General features: G+C 32.3%; 1 protein-coding gene across 1 annotated transcript in view; it reads right to left on the bottom strand.

The window, feature by feature from the left end:
- Positions 1-21,881, bottom strand: part of ZFC3H1 (zinc finger C3H1-type containing) — a 53,665-nt gene that overhangs the window by 17,666 nt on the left and 14,118 nt on the right. The window contains exons 3-21 of the mRNA XM_054580111.1: positions 20,795-20,859; positions 17,848-18,046; positions 17,372-17,595; positions 15,916-16,039; positions 13,722-13,819; positions 12,755-12,964; positions 12,385-12,549; positions 11,305-11,442; positions 10,447-10,568; positions 9,660-9,809; positions 6,716-6,890; positions 6,366-6,497; positions 5,468-6,007; positions 5,273-5,382; positions 4,055-4,186; positions 3,828-3,949; positions 2,768-2,869; positions 2,444-2,563; positions 1,219-1,402 (exon numbers count right to left, since the gene is read on the bottom strand). Coding sequence (XP_054436086.1) covers positions 1,219-1,402; positions 2,444-2,563; positions 2,768-2,869; positions 3,828-3,949; positions 4,055-4,186; positions 5,273-5,382; positions 5,468-6,007; positions 6,366-6,497; positions 6,716-6,890; positions 9,660-9,809; positions 10,447-10,568; positions 11,305-11,442; positions 12,385-12,549; positions 12,755-12,964; positions 13,722-13,819; positions 15,916-16,039; positions 17,372-17,595; positions 17,848-18,046; positions 20,795-20,859 — 3,112 coding nt within the window. The remainder of the gene's footprint in view (positions 1-1,218; positions 1,403-2,443; positions 2,564-2,767; positions 2,870-3,827; positions 3,950-4,054; positions 4,187-5,272; positions 5,383-5,467; positions 6,008-6,365; positions 6,498-6,715; positions 6,891-9,659; positions 9,810-10,446; positions 10,569-11,304; positions 11,443-12,384; positions 12,550-12,754; positions 12,965-13,721; positions 13,820-15,915; positions 16,040-17,371; positions 17,596-17,847; positions 18,047-20,794; positions 20,860-21,881) is intronic.

Below are 21,881 nucleotides of genomic sequence, written 5' to 3' on the forward strand. Positions count from 1 at the left end.
CATTTTTAAATTCCATTTTATATTAAAACCTACCAAGTGGCTAGAGTCACCTATGACAAAGAGAAGTAGAACAGGATTTTAAGTCAATCTGTTCAAAAAAAGTCCTGATTTCCCATAGACCCAACAATTCCTTTTTACGTGGATGCTCAGTTAGCATTTACCAGATAAAACCACTGTGTTATAAAATCACTATATTATCAACTTCAAATGTGCTTTAAGTCCATACTCAGCAATACCTTTTATGATTTACACTGGTCTGGGAATGGGAAAAGTTAAACAATTCCTCCTCAAGGCCAGCTACTGCCAGTACAAAATATCAAAGCTTTCAATATAATAGTTCTTTTCAACGGTCAAGGGCTTGCTATCTCTTAGAGAAGATAATTGTCTCTCATGATCCTGTTCATAAAATAGTGTACAGTCCTTTGGCCTTCATTCAGTAAATGAGTCAGAAAAGAAAACACTGTAACCTATCCCATCAACATGAAAATGATACACACAGCAAGTTAAATAAGCACCATGTTCAGGTAAGTGAGGTATATTAGCATTATGCAGTGTTGCCTTATTTAAAAAAAAAAATCTTTTATACCAAGATGTTAGATAATCAGAGTAGACTTAAAAAAAAAACACTGAATTATTATACTTTAAAAATTATGATAATAAAAGATTATTCCTGGTAATAAAAGATTATTTCCAGTAAACCAATCAAAAAAGTAGGAGTCAGAAAATGCATTTACATAAGAGCTGTCATTTGTGAGATAATTACTATTTACCTTATTTGTATACACATAATATAACACCACATGCAGGAAAAAAGGCAATTCACTAGAATTTAGAGGATTTTAGATAAGCTTTAAATCTCCAAATGAAAATTAACCAAAAAATTTAACCTGTTTCACTACCTGATTTTTTAGTAAGTCTAGTAATTCCTACAACATTCAAAATCGACTGTTTTTACTAAATCCACTTTAATATAAGAGCCTTTGAAAGTTAAAAACTATGGCTAATTTATTACTTATACACTGAGCCATGCACACAACTCAACATCTGATCTTAAACATTTTCTAATAGGTTTTAAATGGTAAAGTGCTCTTGGCTCTGTCAAAAAACAAAGGTTCCACTGATACTAGAAAGGAAATATAAGTACCACAGAAGAAATAAACCTCAAACACAAAAATATAAATGTGCAAGAGTTTACAGGAAGATTAGAGCCGGACCTACCCTTCATTTTGATTTAAGTACTTGTATGCAAGCTTGAGCCAAAGTTGTACATGAGAAGGATTTTCAAGCACACTTGCTTCTAAATTAGCAATGTCATCAGTCTCATTTGTAAAATATCGGACATCATCTGGAGTCACAACTGTATCCAGAGCTGGAACTTTTATTCGGTTCCTTGGCTGAGAGGCTATAAAAAGGCATCGTTAGCGTCATACTTTGTTACCCACAGACACAAAAAAAACCAACAGGCCTCATCTTTAAAATAATCTAAAAAGCTAAAGAATCTAATGACATGCAGTAGCTCATAGCTTTCTTTTTTTAAAAAAAATTATTTATTTATTTGTAGAGAGAGGGGAAGGGAAGGAGAAAGAGAGGGAGAGAAACATTGATGTGTGAGAGATACATTTATGAGTACCCTCTCACACACCCCAACTGGGGACCTGGCCCACAACCCAAGCATCCAGCCAGCAACCTTTCAATTTGTAGGCCGGTGTTCAATCCACTGAGCCAACACCAGCCAGGGCAGCGCATAGCTTTAAGGGAAAGCAATCATACAATCTATTGTCCAAACCAGGACACTTCAAAGAGTGATGGGATGTTATTAAAAATTACACCAGGACTCTGCTGGGCCAAACAGAAGTATAGTCTCCCTACTTTAAGGTAAGTGTCATCATCTGATAATTCAAATTCATTAAACTGTAAAAAAAAAAAGTTCCAATTTATGAAGATGGTTTATTCTACTACAACTAAAGTGTTACATTAATGTAAATAAGTACAAAAGAGCACACACCTCTCATTTATTAGTAAATCCACAAAGAGTAAACAATTAAATTTTGCAAATTTGAGATTATAATGCAAGATGTGCTTGACACTATAAGGTACTCATTCATTCATTCATTTTGAAAGCCTACTTGCTACGTATCAGAAAACACAGGCTCAAAGATGATATAAAACATAACATCTGCCCTCAAAAAGACACAGGCCAGGGAGTACTTTGAAGCTGTCACAATTACTTAAGAGTAATCCATACAGTTACTTGACCACGATAAAATGTCCTGCAATGTAAGGGGCAGTCCTGCACAATGAAGAACTGCCTGCCTTAAATCCCAAGAGCATAACTGTTTTTAAAAAAAAAAAAATTAAAAAAATTACACTAGTACATACACCAAAAGATTAGTAAACTGGAACACCAAAATTTAATAACTCTAGATCTTAAATTACTTCTTACCATACTTTATTGGTCCTGTAGACTGTTCCTCATCACTACTGAAACTATTGTCTGAAATAGGTTTTCTCCAAAACTTTGGCTTCCACTTTCTTTTATCTTTATAGGTTGTAAAGGGAGGTGCTAAAGTAGACATGAGAAGACTGTTAGTTGATACACCGAGTATTTATATTTTGAAGGCTACCCAAATAATACTCAAGAAGAGCTAAATTTATTCTGTTGTGTTAGAATTGACATATATGTTATACTGAGAACATAATGCCCAAAGATTTGCTGTCATAAAGAAACTACAATATTCTTTTGTGTGAAAGAGACATATATACTCACTATGGCCTTTACTTTCATTGACATTGCTAACAAGAAGAACAGCCATCTGGTCCATTGACATTCGATCTTTGTTTATTCCAAAAAGTTTCTCAACATATCTTTCTGAAATTAGAACAATGCTATCTTCATAAAAAGTATAAAAAACATGGATTTCAAAGATGAGGCTGATCAAAGATTATGAAGAGAAGGATAGTTTAAGAATTAAAGAGAAGTATATGGTAGTAATTAAAAACACTTATGACCTTCTAGAGGGCAAGGCCTGTATTATCTTAACTACTATGGCAAATCCTACATGATGCACCCAATTTGGGCTGACAAAAAAATGTGTATCCTGAAACTAACTAAACAAGTGAAAATTTAAGTCCTAAATTGGGAATGATTAGATTCAGTGACTTTATAATCACTCCTGATTGTGGTAACACTAAATTTAATAAACACCAATTTCCTTACTTTCAAAAGACTTGTAGTTTAAGGTTTAATATCTGGCACTAACTCTGAGGAAAAGCTTAGCAATATTTACTCATAATATCTGACAATAATCTATGCTTTCTACAATGTCAAAGTATATAAAATCCTTTTTAGTTCATTATACAATCTGAAATGACAAACATCTCTATTATTGAAAAAATAATTTTTAAAAAAAGGTCTATTTAAAAATCATTACTAAAACTTCTTTACAAATGTTTATATATTCTTCTCAATAAACTGGACTGTTTAGATGAGCTCTGTCCAATGAACTTTCTGCAGGGACAGAAATGTCTTATATTTGCACTGTTCTATTGGTAAGCACTTACCACTGTTGAGCTACTGAGCTCAATAATGGCTAATGAGCACTTGAAATGGATACTGTGACTTGAGAGAATACATTTTAATTATTTTAAATATGAATAGCAACATATGGCTAGTGACAACTGCATTGGACAGAGCAGATCTAAATAAAGTGTTACGGATGAATGTATTGAATTATAGCAATTAAAAGGTGTCAAGAACTGAATATTAAATTCTTAAATTGCCTAAATTCAAATTTTCATTTGGGGAACAACAAGACATCTTTAAAAACCTGCTGCAGTGGCAATTTCTTCATCAGTGCTTGTCTCTGAACAACCAATCAAAGACAGATTATATGACAGAATATCCTGGAATAGCTGTTTTCGGCTAAGCGTATAGTCTTGTGTATGCTGCCTAAAATAAAATGACAACACAAAAAAAATTTAATCGTGTACATATCAAAGCTAAATACCAAGACTCTCTTTTAAATTAAAATATTCACAAATTAAAACTACTCACCACTGACAATCATCATCATTACATGTTCCTGTTAAATCAAAACGGCAGAAACACTGATCCGGTTCAATCATATTACTGTATGATACTGAGCTTAGGGGAAGTTTTTCCTTGGTTCGATAGTATGGACTAAATCTAAGAAGAGAAGTGGACATATGCTCCATAAACATACCTCAGGAAATTAACAAAATTTTCATTTTTCCTTCCCAATTAAAATTTCTATACTTTAAGCATATTATTTATCTAATTACTTAATAGCAAAATTAACTCCTGAAAACAACCCAATTATCAAGTGACAGGAAGGGACAAACTTCTTTTATACCTAGAACATGAAAGACCTCAAATAGAAAACAAAGAACAAAAAACTCTGTATTTTAAAAGTAGTGTTGTCAGCCCTGGCTGGTGTGGCTCAGTGGATTGAGTGCTGGCCTGTGAACTGAAAGGCTGCCAGTTCAATTCCCAGTCAGAGCACATGCCTGGGTTGCAGGCCAGGTCCCAGGTTGGGGGCCTTGTGAGAGGCAACTGGTATTTCTCACACATTGATGTTTCTCTCCTTCTCTTTCTCCCTCCCTTCCCCTCTCTCTAAAAGTAAATAAATAAAAATCTTTTAAAAAATAAATAAAAGTAGTGTTTTTATATAACATAATAAATGCTACATAATATTGATATTTCTTGCACACACTGCCAGCCAACAAAAAAAACTAGGGAAAAAATGTATACTTCCTGGTAGGTGCTTCACAATTTTATAATTGAGTCATACCCATTTAACAATCTCACAACTTCTAGAAGTCTAAAAACAAAGGCGACCTCCCACAAAGAAATCCACCTGAGACTATCTAAATTAATTTTATGAGAGCTGGTCAATGCATTCCTTACACAGGGTAACAGTAAAATTTAAAACAAAAATTAAAAATGCTCATAGGACTTCCTTCCCACCCCCAAACTCTCTAACAGGCAATAATCCAGAATTCACAATTCCACCAGCAGCCAGAAATTAGAATTTGGTAAGAATTAATAAACCCAAGTATGAGCTAAACCTTATTTCCTGATACGATTTCTGTATAACAACAGGCACTTGATTTTTATTTTCCCTGAAAAGGTAAGCTCATTTTTCAGTGACCATGATTCAATTTTCTTTCATCATTATCAAATAGTCGATGTTAAGATATCAACAACTGAAGCAATCCTGAAACTCAAGCTCAATGAATTTTTCTTTTATACCTGTAGGACTTAAAAACTAGAAGAGGACTGTGGTAGGTACTAAAAGGAAATGGCTTCACTTCTGTTGTTTTACTTTGTGCAGTCACAAAATCTACATCCACAGAAATCTCCTGCAAAAGAAAACAATAATTTCATAAAGAAAATGGGGCTAGGGTGAATTCTACATTTTATATAGAATATGAAATGTTCAGTTACCTGACCACACAAAACCTTTCCTGTAATGCCTGTAGTATTTTTTAAAATCAGTTGTTTTAAGCTGTCAGTTTTTGAGTATAATTTTTGCAATTCACCAATTTTTAACCCTAAAAAAAGTTCTGGTTTTTCAACTGTGTTCTTAGGTTTATTTACACATTCTTTGTTAGGTGTATCAGTGTGCTTAAGGTTAGGTTTAGTAAAAGAATTGGATTCTAAGAAGGATCTTCTTCGTTCTCTGTTTGAACCAGACAAAATCTCATCATCAACATCATTTTCCTCCGTGTCCAGAATTAATTTATCTTGAGTCAGATCATGAAGTGAGGGCTGAGGTAAAGAAAATTCAGGTTCCTCTTCCACAACTGGCGTGATATTTTGTTGTTCCTTCGCTTTAAGGGCCCGAGCTTCTTTTAGTTTCTGAATTTTCAGGGCATATTCATATTCTAGCTTTTGTAATCGTCTTTTTTCCATAGCAATTAGTTCTGCTGAATGCTTTCTTGGACTTGATACTGGAGAATTGTCCAGTCTCATTATTTTGTTTGGCTGGGGGAAATAATAATATAAATATTTTATATTGCTGATTTTATAAACAATTTTTGGTAAGGTAAATGTGCTATCCTTATAACACAATGCCAATATCATAAAACTAAACACCAAGAATAAGCAGAGTTCACAAGTATCCAACAGTTTTGATAGTTTACCTATGATCTACAAAAAACAAAAAAGGTCAGTACAGAATAAATAAGCAAGGTTCTAAAAACATGTACGTCATTTAAAAACAAAGCTTTAATCATTCTGAATATTCAAGAAAAAACTTGAATTATCTCTTATACCTCTTACCCTCAAAATTATCATAAAAATCCTGCTTACCAAAAATAAAATATTTCAACAAACAACTTACTCCAAGGCGATCTTGTTCCAGTTTACGTTTTCCTATTTCTTTACTAGCCACTGCCTTTGCCCGAGCAAGCTCTTCTCCATATTTCAGAGTCAAAGCTTTTTTAACTGTAACACGTTGTTGTACTTTGTGAATCTGAAAATAGAGATAATTCTGAAAATGTAAATGTAAACCTTAGAAGAGGAAATAACTTCTCTTTAACACAACAGCTAATTTAGTGTATTCAACTAAAAATAGAAATATTCCAATATTATGTCTCAAGGGAGAAAGTTATTTTATTAAAAACTTGGCCCATTAAAAAAAAAGTAGTAAACATGAAACTACAATATTTTTATTTAAAAAACGAACATTACTTGTTCCTGAAGCTTCTTCAAAAACATTTTGTTGACACTGAGAATTTTTTCTGTTGCTTGAAGCTGTTCTGTAAGTTTTGCAATCTTTGTTTCGGCATTTCGAACAGATTCTTTCTTCTTAGCTTCTTGTTGTACTAGATTCTTTAAAACAGATTCATCTTTCATCAAGAGAATCCTAATTGAAAAGTAACAATTCTCATTAATGTTTTTCTAAACGAGTAGAATAACATTATCAGAATAAAAAGTTTACAAAGCAGTAACACATTTTTAAAAATATATTTATGATATACAGATGATGAATAACTTTCATGTTCATCAATCACACAGATACATTCAAATAGACACTGATACATTTTATAAAAGTAAATGTGGATTTGATTTTTTAAAAAATCATTTAAATCTAGGTAATATGAATTAGAGTTGAAAAGTTGTTAATAGTAAATATTTAATGGTGTGATCCTACTCTATATGACTTCTGAAAAATGAGGACTGAAGGCAGAAAACTGCTGTTTAGCTTCATTTATAATGCTAATAAACATCTAATAAACATAATCAAGCAAGTTTAACTACTTACAAATCTCTAATTCATTTTATCTAATGCAAAGCAAGGAAGAAGAAAAGGAAGTTCAATTTTTAAACAATATACACAAGTAAAGTTTGGAACTGAAAGTAAAACAAGATAAAAGACAAATTTATGGATATAAACTTTCATCTTTTCAACTACTAAATACAGTGGTACCTTGTACTCATCGTTAATTCGTTCCGGAACTCGTGATGAAATCGACGAGTACGGAACAACGAAGCATTTTCTCTTTCAGGATCGCATCGTCACTCATACAAGTTCTAGCAAGTGTGACAAGTCCGAGAAGGCACTGAGTGCTGAATCATTTTTTTCTCGTCAAAATGGGACGAGTACAGGATTTGACAAGTTCTGAAGCCGACAAGTACTGAGGTATGACTGTATTATGATTTTAAAAAAATGAAGCAACCTTCCCAGAAAGATATCATATTTCATCAGTCACAACAACTGATATCTAGAATGAGTGATAAGCTCTGGCTGAGTAAGCTCAGTTGGTTACAGTGTTGTCCCAATACACCAAGGTTGCAGGTTCAATCCCTAGCCAGGGCACAACAACCAATGGTAAGAATCAACCAATGGGTGCATAAATAAGTAGAACAACAAACTGATGTTTCTCTCTCTAAAAATCAATCAATCAATAAAAGCTTCCCTAGAATGAATCATAAAGACAGAGATTATGCAATAGAAAAGATAGAGAGTAGAAAGACAATTTTTAAAAATCTTTTCATGTTATTAAAGAAACAGAATCTAAATAAATTTAACTTAAAATCCTACTTTTAAAACAAACAATACCACTTCTCACTGAAAATTTTAGAAATTGATGGTCATTACAAATATTTCAACTATAAAGCACATTTTTCAGATCTCTAATTATCAAGATGTGTCTCAACATTATTGCGTATTCTAGTTCAGCTAGAAATATATTTTCTTTCTTAACAATGTATAAAATAACGGCACATCCTAGAAGTAATAAAATGACAGCACATCTTTTGACCTTTTAAAGACACATCTGTAAAAACAGTTTTAAAGGTATTATATTTTGTTCGGAATACTTAATCTCCAATATCTTGCTCATAAATTGAGAGTAGAACATACTGTTATATCCTTAATATAAAAACTTACATAGTCACTATCGCCTTGAGATATCTGTGTTACCTTGTAAAAACACTCCAAAGTACATTACTTTTCATGAATTAAAAAATAAAGAATACCAAAGTGGCTGTAATGTTAGAAATGAGGCTGTAAATTTCCTTCCACCTTTTTTTCCTAAATTAACTACAAATAAACCTTTGAAGCTTGTTTTAGAAACCACTGAATTGTTTATACATTATTGTTAATGATTCTTCAACAAATTAATTCATTCACTGTAATCACTTTTTTACTATGAAGATTAAAACAAGAATTGGTCACTAAGTTACAAACACAGGACAGGGAAAAAAAATCTTACCATCTTTGGAAAGAACTTCCCCCTCATATTTATAAACCAGAAAGGGGACTAGCAGAACAAAGCTCAGGAATGTTGGTGTTATCTAAAACCACTTTGCTCTTCTTCAACTAATGATATCAGAATGTTTGGAGTGGAAAAAATGTACATCCATAAAATGATGTAATTATTTCCATCAAATATATGCCAGTGGCTCTCATCACAAAAAAAAATTTTGTAACTATATATGGGGATGGACATTATGTTAATTAGACTTACTGTGGTAATCATTTCACAATACATACAAATATCATATCATTATGTTGTACATTCAAAACTATATTACATGTCAATTATACATACCCCAATAAAATAAATAACCCCAAATATACCAATGATTTCAAATAAATTCTAGCATTAAACATATTCATCTTGTAAGGTTTTACACATGTTCTCAAAATTCTGAAACACCATTTGAACAACAATTCCACAAAACACAAGACATTTATGACCCTTAACTATATATTAACGCTTTAAAATAACATCGTATCTGACCATGTGTCTTATTAAACAGGCTATGTTCAAATCCACCATTAATAATAAAAATATGCCTTTAAAGAAGGTATTTCAAAAATCATGCCAGAAGTTTTAAAGAAAATTCCAAATAAGAAGTTTCATAAATGTTTTTAAGCAATGAATAAGCCATGTATAAATCTGAAGAGAAAAAAATCCTTGAAGTCTTGATATTTTTATTTAAACATCAGTACTATTACTTAATGTAAATATGTAATTTATCAAAATGATAACCTTATAAAGTTCTACCAAGTATAGAAGAATGTAATCATACCACATACTCAGTATTGACATACACCACAAAACGATATCAATCCAATGTAGGAGCATTAGATACATGCAGTATTTAATCAGGTAATGAGGCTCACCTATGTTTTTTAAGTTTTGCTTCTGCATCTGAAACCTGCTTAGTAACCATTGCTATTCTGCCAATCCCATCAATTTCCACATCAGAGTTTGCTGGGGATGATGAATTTGTCTTCAGCTGATCTGATTTAATCAAACGTTGTTTTTCTCGACTAAAATAATAAAGATGGATGAATTACACCGAAGAATAAACTCAAATTATTTTCTTTGAAGATGCATTCTATTTCTTAATGTAAAGTAAAAATATTAATCATATTGACTAATAATAACAATGATGACCAATAGGCATGATCCATGTTTGCTTGCAAAGCACATAGTGTAGCCCTGACCAGTATGGCTCAGCTGGTTGGGCACAGTCCAATGAAGCAAAAAGTTGCTAGTTCAATTCCCAGTCAGGGCAACATGTCTGGGTTAGGGGTTTGGTCCCCAAGTTGGAGTGTGTCCAAGAAGTAAAGTGATTGATGTTTCTCTCCCTCTGTTTCTCCCATCCTTTTCCTCTCTCTAAAAATAAATAAATAAAATCTTTGGGGCAAAACACCTGATGGCGTAGCTCTCCTTTGGAATACCTTTTCTGTTTTTCCTAAACTGTTTTAATCTCAGTCCATCACTGTATTCAAGTGTATAGATGATCATCTGGCTCCCCCTCCTGTGTGAATTATAAAAACACTAACTCTGCATCTTGAATAAAATCACTATACATTTCCCAATGCCAATAAACTGTAGACAGACTTAGTTAAGTACTGAAAAGAGCACATACCGTTAAAGCTAATCATATAAAATGCCACTTACTTGGCAATCTCTTCCTTTAACAGCCGATATTCAATCTTCTTTTCTTCAGGCAAAGCTTCAGGTGTTCGCATGGGATCATTTTCTTTTTCAGATTTTGGAGGTACTTTCGGTTTTGAAGCTTGCTAGAAAACATTTGAAGTCAATCAAATCAACAGCTGTCCTTTACTCCACACTAAGTGTGCATAAACCTAGTTGCATTTATAGATTTAGAAAGAACTATCTTCATTATTTTCTATTTCTTTTTTAAATTAAATTTTTGGGGGTAACACTGGTTTGTAACATACAATTTCCAGATATACAAACATTGTAATTCAACATCTGCATACTCTAGTGTGTGCTTACCACTCACAGCCTAGTTTCCTTCTGCTACCATATATATCTGACTCCCTTTACCTACTTCATCCTTCCCTAGCTGGTTGTTAACCAGAAAATTAATTATATAATCTACTAAGTTGTCAGGACCTACAATTTCAAAATAACTGAACTAAATCATATCCAAACAACTATGGCAGCAGGAATAGGGATAAGAGTTGCACTTAGATCACATATTTTAATAAAAACTGCTTTCTGGTTATATAACACAATTTCCAAAGAGTAAATTTCCTTAGTACTGAAAACAATTATCCACTATTTGAAAACTGGACTAGTCAATTAAAAACAAAAATAAAGAGGATCAATGGCTAAATATACCTAAGTTTATACATTCATTAAAGTCCTAATAATACAAATACTTAAAATATATCCACAATCTAATATATTAAAAATCAGTGCCTTTAAGAGGTCTAATATTCAGGAAAAATAAACTTTAATGATTGTCAATAAACTATCTTTCTTTTTATCTTTCATTATTGCACTCACCTCAGCAGTTCGTCTTGCTTCTTTAATCATGGACTCCAATCCACCAAAAACACTATTCGTTGACTTGGAAGCCTCTCCATCAGATTCACTGTCATCTGAATCATTCAGTGTTACAACCACTGATTTATGCTTTGGAAGCTGCAAAGGCAATATATTTGTTACTCTTAATGAAAACAGTACCTCTATTATTTTCTTGGCTCAGCCACAATTTGCTGCATGGCCTTGAACAAGTCATTTAACCTTTTTAAATTTCAATCCATAAAAATAATGGACTCCAAGTACATAGCCTATGGTTCTTTCTAGTTATAGTGCATAACTGACTTTGTCCCACTCTAGCAATACTGGCTACATGCCAAAAACATACAATATTATATATTCTCAGTGTTTAAAGACACTACTATGATCACCTTCTACATTAAGTTTTATTTTATCCAACTTTCTATGAAGAACCATAATGTTATCTTAAATTAACCCTTACAACCAAGGTAAAAATAATTCTAAATAATTTTTTAAAAACGTGTTCACTTGTGCAGTTAGGTATAGAGGTAAGGGGCCAAAGTTGGTTTGCCTTAACAGAAGTGAGATTTCAACTTGGCTTTGTCCCATTTATACATTTTACTTGGAAGCCATTAGAAAATAAGGAAAAAAAATAGTGTCATTTTATCTCCTTAATAAATATCATAAATAAATCCTTAAAGTACAGTACAGTCATTAATTGGAAAAATAGGAGCAACGTATAAACAAAGACGTGAGAGATGAAAATAAAAATTTAGCTAAAATTACCCTAGAATGGAGAGAAAATCTGAATGGATTAATTTATATAGAAAAAATGTGAGGAAATGGCAGAGAAAGGCATACTCTGATGAACATAATGCTTCCCTCCAAACGTTAACATAAACTCTACCCTTTTTCAAGTGAAGCTGCTCCTATTTCACTATTAATAAAAAATAAATTTGTATTTACATACGAATGTACATGTAATATAGATGAATAAGGCGGGGAACAAGACAGTGGAACTGCATACAAATTTCTCAAAGGCTGTTTGAATAAAAACAGGATTAATATTTTGTTTGTTTTTACCGAGATGACAGTTCGTGGAAGACGAGGTCCTCTGTGAAACTTTGGATTCTGTATCCTAGGCTGAGATACTGTATTAATACTGACTATTGAAAGATTGCTTCTTGGCACTGACTGTGAATTGTTCAGAGCTGGAGGTGAAGGTGGGTCACTATTACTGGATGTTTCCTAAATAGGGAAGAGACAAATGTGAAACACTTAAAAAAGGAAGGGAGGGAGGGAGGGATTCCTATCACCTTTAAAAATCTTGAACAAATTAGTACCAAACTTACCCTTTATAAAAGCTCCCAAAATTACAAATTAAGCAGACAAGAACTCCAACCTAAAACTTAAGCTCATGAGCACCACCTAGCGGTTCAGATATCTAAATTACCTCTGGTTTAAAAGCTCTTTTATTTGCTAGAGATTTAAGTAGTTCTTCTCGAAGCAGCATTTCTTCCTCCTCTTCCTCATCTGCAAAAGGTGGTTTTGGAGGCTGTTCTGGATCTTCAGGTGGGAGAGGTGGTAAAGGTGGTACAGGAGGTAGAGGTTCAAGAGAAACACACAAGCCTTCCACATAAGGCTGGCTCAAATGTGGCAAAGACTAGTTATTTTTTAAAAAGAAAAAATAATAATTACAATGCAAATTTTACCAATTCCAAATGTTTATCTGTGGCGCATCATTAAATTAGAAAAAGGTAAGCTTTAGGTTACTATTTTAGCTATAAGTTTAAGTATACTGTAAATCTCAAAAACTATCCCAGAATTCAATATTCAGCCAGAAAAGTATTTTTGTAAAAAAAAAAAAAAAAAATCAATATTTGAAACATTTAATTTATGAACTTGGGATAATTATACAAATTAGAGAGTATCTTATAAAGAAAACTAATTTTATCCAAATTTCTGAGTTTAAATATATTTTTGCTTCAAAGACCTTCCAGTGTTACTCTTGACATTTAAAACACTTCAAGGAAGAAAGAAAAATGTTTTCTTTTCACTCTCTGCTCTAATACCAGATGTCAACCTGAACTGTGAAATGACAAGAGTTCCTCTAACCTAATGACAAAGATCCAGTTTGATCTCTAAGGTCTCTCAGTACAGAAATAATTTAGCTTTGTGATTCCACCACATCCTTTTCTTTTTTTTAAAAAAAAAAAAATCTATCGAATGAATACCCTGTCAGTAAATAATCAACTGCTTAGTTCATAGATTTCATAGCTATTGATTTTGGCAAATAATTCTGGGTTTTTTTTATGTTTTCAAACCTAACCATTCATTAATTACATGCCAGTTTTCAAAACTCATTAGAAATGACACAAACCAACACAAATTTGTTAGAAATAATATCAATTCTCACTTACAGTAACCTGAGGTGGTGGAGGCAAAGAAATAGATGGTGCTGAAGAAAAATAACCCAATGAACATTCAGAAAAGAATGGTGGTTGCACTGGTGAAGGAGCTGAAAAAAAATTGTGTAAGAGTTTAATAACAGAAATAATTCAACAGAAGTAAACTAAATTTATGGTATGTTTGGAGAAATACAAATGCATCTACATAGAGTGTAAATTAGACTTTAATCTCTAATAAAATCTTTAACTCCCAAGAGACTACTTCCACCTATTTAAAATTATCTTTGTCATCACAAAGTCAGCCACCAACTTAAGTTGACATTAGTCCTGCAAAACTCTTCAATCTGTTCTAATTTTCACCTAATGATAAAAATGGAATAGAGCAAAAAAGGCTCAATACATATTTTTTTTTACAAATATACTTTTTAAGGAATAAAACAAAAACTTCCCCTGAAACTGCCAAAGTGCCTGAATTAACGGAAAACAGTGATGTGGTGACTCCATTCTATCCTTAGAGTGGAGTGGAAAAAAGAAAGTAAAGAAATGGACTATTTTAGTTGTGTAGAAAGCAAACAGAACTAGAAATGAAAAGAAATACCTACTGTGTTTAATCAATAAAGTATACACTTTTCACATTTTGATAATTCTGAAATAGTTACTGATGTACCTCAGTTAAATTGTTAACATGTCTTTGGTAGCAGAAAAAAAATGTGCATTTTACCTACAGTGGTTTCAAAATATGGCAGACTGCTATTCTTGCTACCCAATAATTACATAACCTTAGGGAAAGACAGATGTTCCTTCTTTGTCCCAGTTGTCTCACAAGTCAATGTCAATTTACCCACATGACTTGCATGGGGTTGACTTTTGTCCCTAATGATGGCATTTAAATAGACACTGGCATTTAGAACATTTTACTTCTCAAAAATACAAATATCGGTAGAGAATATGAAAAAGTTAAAATGACAGAGTACAGAATATAAACTCTGTATAATATTTTTACAAAATTCTTTTAAAAGTACAAATCATAACGTTATTCTATGGAAATACAGAGTATTAATAATATTGTCAATACTTGGGAACTACTATGAATCATCTCTAAGAACTAAGAAATAAGACAACGAAAGATTGACCAAAGAGAGTTAAACTATGAAAACAAAGTATATAAGATAAGATTATCAAACATGAGCCCTGGCTGGTGTGGATCAGTGGAATGAGTGCTGGCCTGCAAATCAAAGGGTCGCTTGCTTTGATTCCCAGTCAAGACACATGCCTGGGTTGCAGGCCAGGTCCCCAGTAGGGGGTGCGCAAGAAGCAACACATACCGATGTTTTTTCCCCCTCTTTTTTTCCCTTCCTTCTCCTCTCTCTAGAAATAAATAAAGCCTTTAAAAAAAAAAAAAAGATTATCAAACACAAGCTTAAAAACAATAAACTACCCAAATCAAAGATTTGTCTTGTCTCTGGTCTACACATACTAAAGTAGGATTCTACTTTGATTTGGTCTCACAATATAACCACAGGGAGGAATACACTGATCATATGATCTTTTAAGTATTCCAGTTCTGAATGTCAACTGCATTTAGTTGTCTGCCTCAGTCTCAAGTGTTTTAATTAGTGAGAATAGGTATCTCAGAGCCAATCACCTTGAATGTCAACTAAAGCAAGTCTCTAGCTCTTCAAGTCAGAGTCACATCTTGGAATATGCAATCTAAGTGGGGAATAGCCCTGACCATTCTAACCAGTCTTCCCTGAGGTGCCACTAGTATCACCTTCCATCTCCAAATTCCTACAAAGTATCATCACTGGAAGGAGGAGAGAAGGAAATCTAAAGGCAAGAAAGATCCTTTTGACTAAAATCCAAAGTATCTTGATATAAAGATACTTAAGAAGTCAAAGGTTTGTTCATTTTTTTAAAAGCACTGTTCTCATCTGCTTTTAAAATCTTCACTTTTTAGATTAAATAGTTAACAGAGTTTAAACACGTCTATTTAAATGCTACTTAGAAGAAACACTTGGAAATAAAGGTTAACATTACAACCTGAGACTTGCTCTCAAAGTAGTTACACCAAATAATGCCTATGGTTGAACAATCCACTAATAAATGTCACATTCATTACACATTTCTTTCAAGGGTTTGGGTAGCTTCATGACCATTTTCTATTTAATAATTATGAATATGCAAATGTTTTAAGTTTATCTCCTACCTGGAGAATTGGTTTCACTATCTGTATCCATTGCAACTTCTTCATAGTTATCATATTGATAAATGCCTCCTCCACCATCAGTAGGCTGCTTATCTAAGGATCGTCTCAGGTCGGGATCTGAAGACTAATTACATAGGATGTTTAGTTTCACAGCATTTTCTTAGTCCATTCTTGGGCTGGAAATTATAAAACTATTAGTAGTCATTTTCTAAAAAAACAGTATCATAACTCATGGTGATCAGTCAGACCTGCTTGTTCATTTGATTTTGAAAATTCAATGTACATGACAGGTGGTTGATAACTGTCAAACAGGAAATGGAAGCCAGCAAGGACTATCTATACAGATGAAAAGCTCCATAGTAAACTGAGCTACTAAATAATCACTTATTCCTCTATAAAACAAGATGACTCCAAAATCTTGAATACTTATGGCCTCTCTCTGTATAAAAAACTAGATAAATTCAAGTGTTATGTCATCTAAACTATATCTAGATTATTTTTATAAATCCAGAAATATTTGTTATAAATTATTAATAGCTGAAAACTAGAAACTCTTGGTTGACACGTTTGCATATTATCTTTCTGTACTTCTTACAATGTTTCACTCAGAGATGGTTTATAACAAAGTGAAAACCAGCAAAACCTATACAAATAGACATAAGAGTAATGTGCAAATGCAGTAATTTCTAAAAGAAGATTCTATCAAAGCATTTTTTAGAAGTTCAAAGTATGAATATTTATAAATTCCTTGCTTAAGAAAATGAAACTCCTGACTCCCTAGAATTAAAGAGTTCTTAATATCCTCTATTCTTCATTAGTACATTCACAAGTGTAGTCTTAAAGCTAAGAATTCTGAAAATTATTACTGGTAATAGCACTAGATTAATATTAAATTTCCAATATACTTCCTGACACCATCCACAAAAAAGACAATAAGTCATTCAGTCCTTATCAATGATTTACATATACTAAAAGTTCACAAATGCTTGATAACTAAATAGCCGCTAAGTCTGTTGCTGTATATCTTTACTTAAAATGGTCTATACCAATTAGTCATGACAATTCTAACTCTACATTACTAAGTAATGAAAAATTAATAAAATTCTGCCCCTTATTTTGTAACAGCCATTTTTAGAGTAAGTGCTCAGTACAATTTAGTGATCCTACTTTCTTCTAACTGGAAAATGATGAAAAGCTAAATGCAGGATTCACAAACAATGAATTCAGTCTTTTACTTCTATTTTTAATATTGATAACTATAAGACTCATTCACAGAATCTTTCCTTCTCCGAAGAGTTATATAACAAGCTGCATCAAACACAAGAATTGTACATTTCTTAGTTGACTGAATTTATGAAATATGATAAAGACACAAATTTGAGTAATGTTTTGATTTTATATTTTTGCACTCCTTACTTTCTTTTTTTAATTTTTTTTTTATTGTTGACACCCTTACTTTACTTCTTGACCGCCTCTTTCCACCAACCAATTTCATGAATCGATTGTACTGCTCTTCCTGATTTGAGAGATCTCGAATTTTTCTGATTTCTTCCTCTCTTTTCCTTCTCTCTTCTTCTTCTGCTTGTTTTCGCAGATCCTCTTCCTTCTGTCTTTCCTGTTCTTTTTGTTGTTGTAGTTTCTTCCATGCCTTTGTTTGCTGCTTCCTCAATGCTTGTTTAGCTTTAAATGATAAATACAGGAACATCATTATCTACTAGGGTTAAAATTTTCTAAAGATAAAAGAAAACAAGAGCTTTAAATTTTACTTTCATTATCATTGTCTTAAATATAGCCCTCCCTCAGTTTTCTTAACGTAGGCTTGTCCTCCATTCAAGGCCTTATAATTCTCTACACTCAAAACTTTCTGAATTAAAATCTAGACACTATCCTGTTAACTGAAATCAATTTTAAAACTTTAACAGAAATGATCACCTGTAGTGCTAACTTTTTTGGCCGAATGTGTTTTTGTACTGGTTTTCACTTTTTGCTGAACAGTTTTCGTCTTAGTCAACTTCTCTTTGCTTTCTTTCATCACCTGCTGTTCTTTTTGTTGCCATTTTTTACTGGCTGACTGAAGAGCCAAAAGACGAAGTTGTAATTCAGACAGTTCCTCTTCATCTTCACCAAGTTTCTTTAAAAAAAAAAAAAAGTTGTATTGTAAATTATTTTACCTTAAACATTTCATCAAGTCATATCTTTTATATGATCAAAATTTAAAGTTGGTTTTAAGGCAAATACTTAAATGACAAATACAAATAAAATAAGAAAACTCGATTACTTACCATAGCCCTAGACCCTGATTTAGTCCCTACAATGCAAACAGAGTATCATTCTGTGTATACATATATGTGTAGGGTTGGAGGGGAAGGGTACAATTGATGAAATACAAAAAAGAAAAAGTTATGGGTTAGAGATTAGCGTGTAACCTGGCCTCCCAAACAAGAAAAGAGTAAAAATCTGAAGCCAGAGATTCCAAGAGGAAAAACCAATTCAAGAGAGATAAGGAATGAAGAATGAAATGGTTATCATGTGATTTACTAGCCTTACAAGTAATACAGAGAACTGGTACATTAGTGAAGATTCAAATTTACAAACTTTTTTATTTTTTTAATCTTCACCTGAGGATAAGTTTATTGATTTTTCAGAGAGGAAGTGAGAGTGAGAGAGCGAGAGAGAAACTTTGGTTGCCTCTCCTACACACCCTGACTAGGGATCGAACCTGCAACCTAGGTATGTGCCCTGACTGGGAATCAAACCTGCAACCTTTTAGGTATATAGGACATCACTCCAAACCACCTGTCCAGGACAAATTTCAAACTTTTGTAACTACATATTTTATAATTTTATAGTGTTGAAAGAAAAAAATACGTAAAGATTTGCTTACATTTGAACATCACATGTTTTAAACCTACAGATATTTATTTGAATATTTAAAGTATTTTAAACATCCAAGACTTTGCTTCAGAGAAGGTAAAATAGGAAGACAGATTCAAAGCAAATATTTAAGTTTTTTTCCAATTAAAATAACTTGATTTTTTCACTCTTTTTTTTGAGATAACTTTACAATTAACTTCTCTATATTTTAGCTAAAATATAACAGCAACCTAAAAAGAGGTTCTTATTTAGCTTTACATGGAGTACCTGGATTTGCAGGGGAAAGAAGGTAAGGGGTCTGGTCCTTAGACTTTCCCATCCCTTGAAGTTAAATGCAAAATTGTGTTTTTCCTTTATGTGTATGTATGAGGAAGAATGGGAAAGCAAAAGTCTAAGACTCAAAAAGGTTAAAGTCCACTTATCAAATAACTTTTTTCTTATAGGTGAATTGTAATTACATTTTTTTTCTAAAATCCAATTAAATTATCTAATTGTTAAGCATAAAGAAAACAGTAGATCCTATACCCACTGGTTTCACCCTCACATGAACTATTATAAACCCCAACAGATCTACCATTACTTCAGATTATCCAAACCAAGATACAGTTACCCTTTCCATTGTTGGAAAATATATCTAACTAATGAGTTTTAAAATTATCATGATTCTTTTTGATTTCTAAGTTATTTAAACACACCAAATTCTACTGCTTGGTACTGAAGTTCTAGAGCCATACTGTCCAATATGGTAGCAATGAGCCACATGTGGCTACTTAAATTTATATAACTAAAATTGAGCATAAAATTTAGTTCCTCAGCCATATTAATTTCAAGTGCTTAATAGCACATGTTGTTAACAGCTACCACAATGAAGAATACAGAAATAGAACATTTCCATTATTGTAGAAAATTCTATTAGATTTTGGACAGTGCTGATCTAGAGGCTTTAACTAAGCTATCATCACTTTTCCATTGAGACTTAATAGTCTTTGATTACTTTTTTGCAACTCCTTTTGGAATAAAACAAAGAAATCACTGATTCTATTATGCAACTATATGCTATTTAAAGCAGCTACCTGACCAGGAAGAACACTGAACTTCATTCAACTCCTTGCTCTCACACCTAAGATCTATGTAACTATGGCAAGTGACTTAACATACTCATATAAATCTTATCTTACCTGTAAAACAAATGTCAACTTACTTAAGTTATTGTCAAGATAGTAAAAAACATACAAATATATATGCACGTATGTGCATATGTTTGTGTACATGTGTGTATCTGTTATATTAACATCGTTAAATTTTGGACCATCTCTTTCCTAAAGCTCCTAGGCTCTTTGCATCATTACTATTTACTCATAAAAACTAGCTGAAATATTTTCCTTTTTTTTGAAATCTTAACAGAATATACTGCACTTATTCCAGATTTCTAATTCAACAAAGACAAGACTTAGGTTATTAAGTACCTATTAAATGCTAAACACAGTGTTTGATGCCTCTGTATTTTATCCTGCAGAACCTCACAACAATCCAGAGAACAGATGACATTAAATTCATTTCATAAAGAAGAAAAATAAAGGCATGCAAATACTAAATAAATAGCTTATACAAGATCAGTCAGCTAAGAGGAGCAGCTAGAATTGGGTATCAGTTCAAGGTTTTTCTAACTGAAGCTTTCCCACACAGCATAATTCCTCCCTAACTCTCCAGTTTGGAAAAAAAGAAATTTGGATGAAAACTAAAAGTTTCAAAAAACAAAGAGATCATCTAAGGATATAAATAACACTTCAATTAACCACAATTTAATTGAACCCAGTGGAAAAATATTCCAAGGTGTCTCTCCAGATTTTCTTATTACTTAAGACTTATGCCCAAATAAAGATATAGCAATGATGAAAGAAAATTAGTGGAAAGCACAACAGAATTTTCCTTTTCAAAGAAGAGAATAGAGTAGTACAACAATCAGTCTTACAGGGCTATCCAATTCCACAAAGCAGTATCTTACCTTTTCAGATAGAATATCTGAAGCACTAAGTCTTCTTGTTAAATTTTGTTCTTTATCTTCTAATCCTTTAAAATAAAACAGCATACTTTGAATACTCTAAAAAACAGCTCACTCAACTTAAAATGCTGTATTAAAATGCTTAAAATAATGTCTTAGGTTAATTACTTTAAAGGGTCTCATTATGGGTCACATTTTCTCAGTCTCTCAAGCAAAAGAATGCTGTTAGAGAAAATAAAAATCTGACCACACTTCTCATATCGGTCTCATTTCTAAAAGTTACAAGTGGTTCAAAATATTAAATAATAAGTTAAAAGCCAATTTTGATAAAATGACTTCTAAACTAAAAAATGATTACTTCATATAAGAACGAATTTATAGACAAGAAGCAAAGTTTCATTACCAGATAATTCACATTGATAAAATATAATGACGATTATTAACTCAGACGTCTAAATGAAATAACTTCAACATGTAGAGATTGTATTGGATTTATACAATAAAGAGATAGTCATCTAGTTTTCTAGAAAAGCATCAGCAAAAGTAGGTTAAGTAGTAACAAAATTAAATCCATCCACACAATTTTTCCAGAATTCTAGCCTTGGGCCCAGATTTCTGATGAAGTTATTTACAAAATCTTACTTATATATTATCTAATCTATGACTGCTCGACAAATCACACAATAAAGTTATAGTACATTTACAACAGCATTGAGATACACTTTTGTAGCTAAAACAGATGAAGTTAAAAACGAAGAGAATCCTCCAAGACAACACAACTGAAGTCTAAACTCCTACTTTTCCCCCCCAAAGTACGAAATGTCAGTGTTTCAACCATCCTAACTTGATTGCTTCAGGCCTACTGGTAAAAAGAATAGGCAATTTATTCAATAAATAGAGACAATTACTACACAAGTACCCTAAACAAGGTAAATAGAAAGCATCCATCAAATTTTGTATCAGGTCAATTCTGCTTTAAGGTTTGTTTTGGAAATGCGAGTTTGTTGCAACATGATTATTAGAAAATAATTTGCACATAACACAGATTTCATGTTTGCTTAAGTGCAGTTTATCCCCAAGAAACACTAAG

Source organism: Pteronotus mesoamericanus, unplaced genomic scaffold, assembly GCF_021234165.1.
Source record: "Pteronotus mesoamericanus isolate MK-2021 breed Mesoamerican mustached bat unplaced genomic scaffold, CSHL_Meso_final contig_56, whole genome shotgun sequence".
NCBI lineage: Eukaryota > Metazoa > Chordata > Mammalia > Chiroptera > Mormoopidae > Pteronotus > Pteronotus mesoamericanus.